Source organism: Vitis riparia, chromosome 19 (assembly GCF_004353265.1).
Source record: "Vitis riparia cultivar Riparia Gloire de Montpellier isolate 1030 chromosome 19, EGFV_Vit.rip_1.0, whole genome shotgun sequence".
NCBI lineage: Eukaryota > Viridiplantae > Streptophyta > Magnoliopsida > Vitales > Vitaceae > Vitis > Vitis riparia.
The window spans coordinates 19,537,753-19,547,285 of record NC_048449.1 but is presented as its reverse complement, the minus strand read 5'-3'; the positions used below and the strand labels follow the sequence as shown (position 1 = coordinate 19,547,285).

Genomic DNA, 9,533 nt, shown 5'->3' with positions numbered 1-9,533 from the left:
AAATCATTTTCCATGAATTATGCTTTTGGGTTTGGCTGGCTCTCACCATTTCCACAAGTCTCAATTCTTGTCTTTGCTTGATCAACCTTCTTCAAAATATACATAATGAAATTCATGAAAACATATAGACTGCTCTTTCTGTCTCTGTGCGTAGAAGCCTACAGGAAAGAACGATGATATGATTGTAGAGGCTGACAGAGGAAAAGAGAAGGGAGGGGGATTGGACAAAAAATGGAAAAGAAAAGAGAAGATGATTGTATAATTTACACAAAGCAGAAGCCTAAAATAGCCTAAAAACAGGATGAACCAAATAAAACTGCCTAATCTTGTAGGCCATAATCTGCATTCATTTACCAAACCTTATCCATTTACAGAAGAGTACTTTGCCCGTGACATCTAGTGGGAAATTCTATCAAGAAGAGAAAAAATAAAAATGGAAAAAGAGGAGAACATGACTACAATCTTTACAAAAATAAGAAGCCTCAAAAGTCAAAAATAGAATGAACTAAATAGAATCGATGAATGTTCAAATGCTCCGGTCGTATACTGCAGTGAAGGTGATTCCTGATGACATAGTTGAATTGTCTTGGTTATCCGAGCCAGATGATAAATTATCAGATACGATCTTCGCATCAGGGACAGGTTTGGGTTCACTTCTGATTTTGAGGTCCATGAAATCAGAGATTAGGCCAGGCTTCGTAATCGCTCTGGAATCAACATCCATGTCACCAATTAGCATCTTCACTACACTTGACATGGATGGCCGGAGCTTTGGAGTGTCCTGGGTACAGAGAAGACCAATCTTTAGGAATCTACAGGCTTCCTCTGCATCAAAATCCCCATTCAATGACTCATCTACCAGCCCTACCAGCTCCTTTCGCTCATAAAGGTCCCAGGTCTGCAATCAAAGAATCCACATCTCATTAATTCTATGAAAAACTATCAGACAGTTAACTGCAACATTCCCAAAGAAAAAACAATGCCAACAGAAAGAACAAATTGATACCGCATCGATGATAGTTTTGGTATCAATCTGTTCTCCAGATAATTGAAACCCGACAATAGCTCTTATTCTCTTGTTGGATCTTGTTAGACGTTGCCAAAAATTCTGGCACAAACAATCAGCATCCAGCTAGTCAATGTTTACTAAAATACCTTGGTAGGCATTGAATTAGTTTCATTTTCAGAGGAGCATAAGTAAGCCAAAATTGTTGCTTGATTCTTTGTATATTTCAAATGATCTAAGGGCAAATTTTCAAAGGAAAATTTCTGAATTAAGATGACATGGGCTAATGTGCTAGTCAAATCACCGAAGAGCCATGCAATCACCATCGCAAGTAAAAGGTCTATGGTGGCAAGGGCTTAAAAACTCCATTACCCTTTCAAGAAGATATTGTTCTCCAACAGGTAATCGTGTATTTGTGTTGCATCTCCCACAGACTATTTCCACAAGGAGAACACCAAAACTGTAAATATCAGCTTTCCGTGTCAACTGCCCTCTTATAGCATACTCCGGTGCCAAATAACCTCTGAAAAAGAAAAGCAAAACGTAAGTACAAGATAATACTTGTTTCGGACAAAAAGAGATAAAAAATAATGATGATGATAATAATAGTAACAGATTCAAAGGGGGACAAATCATAAGGAAGAGTTCTGACATTTTGGTAAATGAATATGAAAGTCAAAAAGGTTTGGTAAATGAAGGCAGAGGGACAGAGTTCTGAAATTTTAGTAAATGAATATGAAAGTCAAAAGGTTTTCTTTGTTTAATTATATCAAATATCTCACCACAAAGCCACAGAACACAATCAAACAAAGACTACTTTTTTTTTTTTTTTTGATAGGCAATCAAACCAAGACTCTACTTGTGATAGTAGTTGGAAAGTAGTTTCTAAAAATGTTGATTTCCATTAGTAGATATCACATGTGGGACTGTAGATTCACTGACCCTGAACCTATGACCATTTCATGTTGAGTCACTATCCTAAAAACCAGTACAATATTTTTTGTAATGGCAATATTTCTAATATTGTAACTCAGATGGACTCGGTTTCCAGGCAGTCCTGATTTCAGAGAAGACTATAAATTGAAAATGAAAGCATGACTTAACCAAGAGAAACGGGAATTCTGGAACTCACATTGTTCCTGCCACGCGTGTGCTAACATGAGTCATGTTGGACGGGATAAGCTTTGCAAGACCAAAATCTGCAATCTTGGGATTTAGATTTCCATCAAGGAGGATATTACTTGCTTTGATATCCCTGTGAACAACATATGGTCGCACTTCCTCATGAAGAAAGGCAAGCCCACGTGCAACCCCAATACAAATTCTATATCGTGTTCGCCAACTAAACTGCATGCCACTGTACCCTCCACCTGTCAGTGAAAAGGTTCTAAAGCCTTTAGGCTCCATTTGATTCAACAGAAAATCAAATACGGAACAGTTGTGTTGTGCTGCAGGATGAGACATGTGCCACTGAGATTTGATACTTCTAAACTTAGACTTGTATTCATAATTTGAAACAAATTATTCCTAAACTTATATTCTAAAAACAACTTCCCACATATTATCAAGTACATTTCCTTTATTTTTTACTACTATACATTTGTTTTAACATATTATCAAGTTCCAATTCTTCCAAACACAACAGCAGTGGCAGCCTTCTAGAACAATTTCTTTGATGTGAACCTCTATTGCAATAAGTTCATCCCCAATAAAACAATTAATGGAAAATTGATATCCAAGTCAAAAAGAAAATTAGGTAATTACCAAGAAGAGTTTGTGCTAGGCTATTATTCTCGAGGAAGTTGTAGACCAAAATTCTATGATTTGCTTCCACACAACAGCCATAAAGCTTAACTAAGTATTCATGCTCTATATTTGAGATTACATTAATCTCTGTCAGGAACTCCCGCACCCCTTGTTTAGATTCAGCTGCAAGAACCTTTATAGCAGCAATTGTTCCATCTTTAAGCCTTCCCTGACCATCCAAAAGAAGGTGTAAGTCATTGGAAGAAGTGATAATTCAATTACCATTTTAAAATGAGATAATAAAGTAAGCATTGTTAATGTAAAACTATTACTTCTGCAATACCTTATAGACAGAACCAAAACCACCCTCCCCAATTTTATTGGCTGGACTAAAATCGTCAGTAGCATTCTTTAATTCTTTGTACGTGTAAAGCCGAACATTGTGTATACCAGAAACCTCTGTTCAGAAATCAAACTTGATTAGAAGCTTTTTTAAGATGGAATAAGCAAGATATCAGGAGACGTGTGACAGCAAGTTAACTTTTCCTTGAGGCAATTATTTGATAAAAGGCACAAATTTAATCTGTTTGGAATTATTATGAACTGTTTTTCAATTTACCTTCATCAACTTTATCAGTTTCACCAGCTGGTGAACTGGCCCTCCTACCAAAGCAAGAGAACCAGGTCATAACTGTATTATACACTGATGACTATCCCTTCCACGTCAGTTGCAAACAAAAGCTTCAGATGAAAGCAAGTCCAAGACCTGCCAACCAAAACCATCAGAAACACATTATTTCATACACGTCATCCCGAACAATAAAAAGTTAAACCATTGAACGTTCATAAGTTATAAACCATATATGTTTAATGTGGAATCTATGCCCCCAAGAGTTAATTCTTTACTCTTTTGGGTACTTTTCAATCTCTACTCTTCCTTTAACTTACAAAATCGGCAATTAGTTGAAGAACAAAAACATTTTTTGACTTGGACAAAGACTAAATGTGTACTTATTGAACCACATGGCAAATGAAAATACCTTTAATATCCGAACTTTTATGTTAAACTTTAAAATTAGAAAATACAATTCCGTTTTCAGCTTCATAGTTAACAACATAGCCATGTGATTCTAGGTTCTAACAACATACATATATTGACATTTTTCTAGATTTTAAGAATTTACTACGTAATATTCAGAAGTTCTCTTTAAAGAATTAACCAAACAATAAGGAGGATTCCTAACTTCAATAATGCATGTTATAGTTTAATCATATGGTGCACAGGTGTTCCTCAGACCAATAATTGTGTTCCAAAACCAGTCATTGTATGGTACATGTGATGTACAGTTCTTCCTCAAAACACTCCAAACCAAATAAAAAATAGGCTTTCTAGCTCAGTGATCTGTGTAGCATACATCTAACATTTAAAAATTGGGGTAATAAAAAACTTGCATCAGGAGGAAGTGATCTTAGTTGGATGCAGAAAGGACTTTCTATCATATGTCTAACAATCAAAATCTTAACCCGAATCTAGCAGCTCTTGGTAAAAATCACAAGCATGAAGAAGAGAATGGAAATGAAAGAAACTAAAATTTGACATTGTATTCTATTACCAGTAATATTTGCCCCATTGAAATCTTGGACATAACTAGGGAAATGAATGGGAAAATGCTGAAACATACCTACCTTTCTCGAGTTACTTTCAACTTTTTCTTTTCCCTCATTCCCTCTTATATCCTAAAGGACAATTTTCCTCACTATTCTCCACTTTAATCAGTAAGTGAACAACCTCAAGATTTCAGAGTTGTGCCCATAAACTTGAGGAAAAAACAAGTCTAATCAAATGGGCAAATATCAATATCAAATGTCTAAAACCCAGTTTCATTAAATCAGAGCAACAGAATACAAATTGCAGGTTGTAAAGTTTGCAGTTGCTTTGCATACCAACAATCCAGAACAGAATTCAAATTCCATAGAAGCCAAATCTACAAAACCGAGTCCTCTAATTCCACAGAATTGAAAACCCAAACCAAATCGAATCAAATCCAATTCCATTCAAACAAGGAGTCCCATACAATCATTTAAAAAACAAAAAATTTCAACAAACAAAAACAAAATTAATAAGATCAGATACCAATTTTTCATCCAAATCCCAGCAGTCATTCAAGTTTGACCACAGACCCACTCATTTTTTCCCCCAAGGAACCAAAACCGACATAAAAAACAAAGCAACACTTGAGCTAAAAAGACCAACATGGAAGAAAAGGCAACAACTGAATTCAAATCAGAGCTGAGTCCCACCAAAACGGGGCAAAGAAACAAAGACCCACATAGCAATAAGAGTTCAAAAGAGGCAACAACAAGTAAAAAAGAGCAGAGAATGAAAGGGAAAAAGAAAAAACAAATCACCTGATACCCAGAAACTGAGAGAGAGAGAGGTGTTTGTGAGGGTTGGTGACAAGAGGATACGCAGGTTAAAGGAATTTATGTAGCAGGATGGGGGTGTAGGGTAAATACGGATGAAGGGAGTGGGGAAAGGTTTTGTTGATGGCGAGTCTTGGCACAAAGTCCATGAAGGAATTGGCACGCCCTTTGAATTTTCTATTTGCCCCCAGCCCCCATGTTCATTGCCATTCCATTTTTTAATGAAAAAACTATAAATATAACTCCTAACTCACAACTCACAAGAAATGTTAGTGTTTTTTTTTTAAGTTTTAATTTATTTAATATTTAAAATTGGAGATTTAATAATTAAAATTGAGTTTTTAAATTCACTCATCAAATGGTTTATTTATTGCAAGAAAATAATTTTTTTCTAATTTTGAACACAGGTTAATTTCATTCCTCTCCTCTAAGACTTTAACTAAATAAATCCAATCTCATAGATTTGAAATTTTATTGTACATCTTTTTTATTTTGAGTGATAAATGACTATGAGTGAAAATAAGAAATAAAAATGATAAAAATTGTATTTAATAAAATTTTAAAAATATGGAAACTAGATGTAATTAACCGAAATCTCAAGACAGATAAAATGAAATTAACTATTTTGGATATTAATACATCAAAACAATTTCGATTTAAAACATAAGTGTCTTTTTTATAAAGGAAATTTTGAACTCCTATATTTTCAATAGTTTAGAACTTTTTACATATTTCAAAAAATTTCTCAAATGGGTCCAAATTAATTTGAAAAAAAGAAAGTCATATCATTCTTTTATTTGAAAAAAAAAAATTGTTTTTAACATTTGAGTCTCCAAATAAAATTTTGTTCTTGAAAACAATTAACAACTTTAACTTTTATCATAATTTTTATCACTAATTTATATTAAAAAATTATAATTATTATAATTATATATATGATAAAATGTGGTTTTTATTTATTAAATTAAAAAAATCACTATTCACCTACCAAAATGTTAAAATGAGAATTAATTATTTTTTTAATAAAAATCCAAAATATTTAGACATTTTGGTATAGGGTTTTCTCAAACCATAACATAAAAAATAATTCTAAAATTATGATACTTTCAAATTTCAAATGAGTGAACTTTTCTGTTGAAATGACACCTCAGTGATGTTTTAAGATAAAAAAATAAAAAAATAAAAAAATAAAAAACGAATTCAATATATAAAGCAAATTTATAAGAAAAGACGAGTTCAATAAAAAATAAAATAAATATTGAAAAGTATCGTATTTTTATAAATAATTATATTTTAATAATATAAACTCAACTAATAATTTAACACTGAAAGCAATGGATAAGGAAAAATAAACTAAATGAATATTCAAAACAAACCGGAGGAAAGTCCACGATTTTCCACAAAACCCCAAAATAGAAAACAAAAAAGGTGGTGTTTGTGTGAAGGAGGAAAGGGGAAGGAAGAAGGAGTCAGAGATGAGAATGGGTCAGCAGTGGTTGCACACGTTTGATTGTATCACCAAACAATGCCTTAATTATAATAATACTCATTCCTCCCTCGTCTTCTTCCTCTTCTTCGTCTGGGTTGACATATTTTTTTGTATTAAATAATAAAAATAAAAGGCGTTGGAGTTCTGTGTAGCAAAGAAGAACCCTCCAACCGATGGTCAATGTTTCACATTCCCCACATTTTACACAACTTATAGTTTTTAAAGAATATATAGTATAGATGGATGGCTGCGTCTCCTAGTCCTAATTGGGCTATCATGGAAGGCTAATCCCTAGGGTCATATTTAAGTTGAGAAAAATAATAATAATAATAATATATTCTTACGTGTGGATTAATTTTTCAATGGTCCGGCGTGACACCACGTGTGAATTTGAGACCGTAGCCTTATTCCTTGTCTTCTTGAATCTTCGTCTTTGTTTGAATTGAATTGAATTGAATTGTACCCTGATCCCTCAGCGTCTTGAATCTTTGCCTTTGAATAGAATTCCAAGAGAACATAAAAGCTTTTTAAAGTTTGTAATATTATATATACATATATACTAAAACTGACATTTAAAGAAGAAAAGTTATCGACTCATAGTGTACTAATAAGACTGATGATTGAACTAAGTTGAGTTAGTGATATGATAAATACATAATTTATATATTATTAAAATTTTTAAATATATATAAATAAAATTTTTAATAATATTTTATTTTTTATATTTGATATATCAAATTAAATTGTAATGATAAATATAAATGTGCTAATATAATAAATTTTATTAAATGGATCATATTTAACTATAAAATTATATTTAAGATGAAAAGAAAGTTTTAATATTTAATTTTATCTTCATCTATTTTATTATTTTATACTTTTAAAAATTATTTTTATACTTATCATTATGTAATTATTTAAAAATAATTGTGAATGTAAATATTTATATTTTTTAAATAGACTTAAATAAAAAAAAAAATTGAAAGAAAAAAATATCAATATTTTGTATATTTCATTTTATGAAACATTTAATAATTTGGTTGCATAACCTAGTGGTCCAATTATTAGGTTTTTTAATCCAATTATCAGGTCATGATTATACAAGGCACATTGGTTCCAAATAAAGGGGACTCGCATTATGATTTTGATCAAAATAATATCAATCATTTTAAGGAAAACTGTTAAATTCAAAGATCAAATTCGTTGGTTTAAATAGTTCAACAAGAGTTTCACTCTAGTCAACCAGACCAAAGAGGTTGTCGAGGATCCAATCGTTTGAACTAGACAATCCATTTTTAAAACTCCATTTGGCTTCTTCTTTTTTTTTTTCCTTTTAATTTTTGGAATTATTTATTTTTAAAATTACATTATAATACTTTGCTACTAATTTGATGAGATGAACTAAAATAATTATTTATTTTATTGAAATAATATTTTCTTATATTAAATGACATTTTTTATATGTTGGAAGCCAAGTATCAAATTTAAAATAATATTGTCACAAAATGATATGTAGGTGTGGACCCACATTTTCACGTGCGTCCTCACTTGACGGCTAGACTCAATTTTTATTTATTTGTGAAAAAATGATTTTTTTAAAAAAAACTTTGAATTGCCACTTATTTTTGTTTTATTTTTAAAGAGAAAACAAAATAAAAAAGAAAACTCTAAGTGTGACTCCTTATTTGGAAAAAAAACAATCTATGGAAAAACCAAAGTTGGGTATGAAGATCAGGTTACCTATTAGGAAGGTATGGTGATGAACCATAACATCCTCTTTAAATCCGTATATATACTATCTCTACTAAACAAATTAAGGGAATTGTGACAATTAATTCATTAATCATGGATACCAAGATTAAAGGAACAAATCAATATACACAAAAAAAAATAATGATTAATTACAATAATGTACAAAATAAATGACGAAAGAATTATGCAAAATGATTTACTAAACTAAATAAAAAAGATATTTCAAAAGAATTAGTTTTCTGGAAATTTCAAAGGATTTTATTAAAAATAATTTTGAATTAATAATTTCAATTTATTTATTTACAAAAAAATGTTAATTCATTTTCTTCAAGTGATTTGACTAAATTTCATTTGTATTCAATTTTTTTTTTTAAAAAAAGAAGTTAATTACACTTATGGTTATTAAAAGAATTATTAACAAAAATTCAATTTGACAATAAAAATGATTTTTACTTGCTTTTACTAGAAAAGAATGAATTTTTACAATTTTATTTACAAAAGTTTTTCAATTTGTTTTCATTTAAGAAAATTGATTTATACAAATGATTTAAAAAAACATAACTTTATTTGCAAAAGGAATTTTAATTAAAAAAATTGCTTTTATGGCTTTATTTGCAAAAATATTAAAATTCAATCCAATTTTATTAATAAAATGATTTCTACAACTTCAATTTACAAAAATAACTCTCATCCTATTTTCATTAAAAAAAATTATTTAAATCCTCTATTTCTAAAAATTACTTTTAATCTCATTTTAATTAAGGAAAAAGAATTTGTTTTTAAAAAATAATTTTTGGACAATTTTATTAAAAATTAATTTTTGGGATAACTTGTTGTACAAAATTATTTTAGGACAATTATTTTATAAAAACAATTTTTTTTTAAAAAAAATTATTAAAAACAATTTTCTAGATTTTCCTAAAAACATTTTTCTAAATTTTTATAAAATAAAATAAAATGAAACTTTCTTTTATTAAGAAAAAATGTTATAGAATTATTATTTTATTAAAATATGTTTATAGAATTGTTCCTCTTATTTAAACAAAATTTTTGGTTTATTCAATGTTCAATTATGTAAATAAGTAAATATATACAAACAAATATTTACAGAAACGA

At 30.0% G+C, this 9,533-nt stretch overlaps 1 protein-coding gene across 1 annotated transcript; it reads right to left on the bottom strand.

Annotated features, from left to right (window-relative positions):
- Nucleotides 1-302: 302 nt before the first annotated feature.
- LOC117908403 (cold-responsive protein kinase 1) lies at nucleotides 303-5,341 on the bottom strand. The gene is made up of 7 exons (XM_034821983.1): nucleotides 5,162-5,341; nucleotides 3,372-3,518; nucleotides 3,096-3,211; nucleotides 2,771-2,981; nucleotides 2,139-2,376; nucleotides 1,379-1,529; nucleotides 303-898 (listed from the first exon to the last, which is right to left on the bottom strand). The coding sequence occupies exons 2-7, from the start codon at nucleotides 3,439-3,441 to the stop codon at nucleotides 527-529; spliced, it is 1,158 nt and encodes a 385-aa protein (XP_034677874.1). The 5' UTR covers nucleotides 3,442-3,518; nucleotides 5,162-5,341; the 3' UTR covers nucleotides 303-526.
- Nucleotides 5,342-9,533: the final 4,192 nt, after the last annotated feature.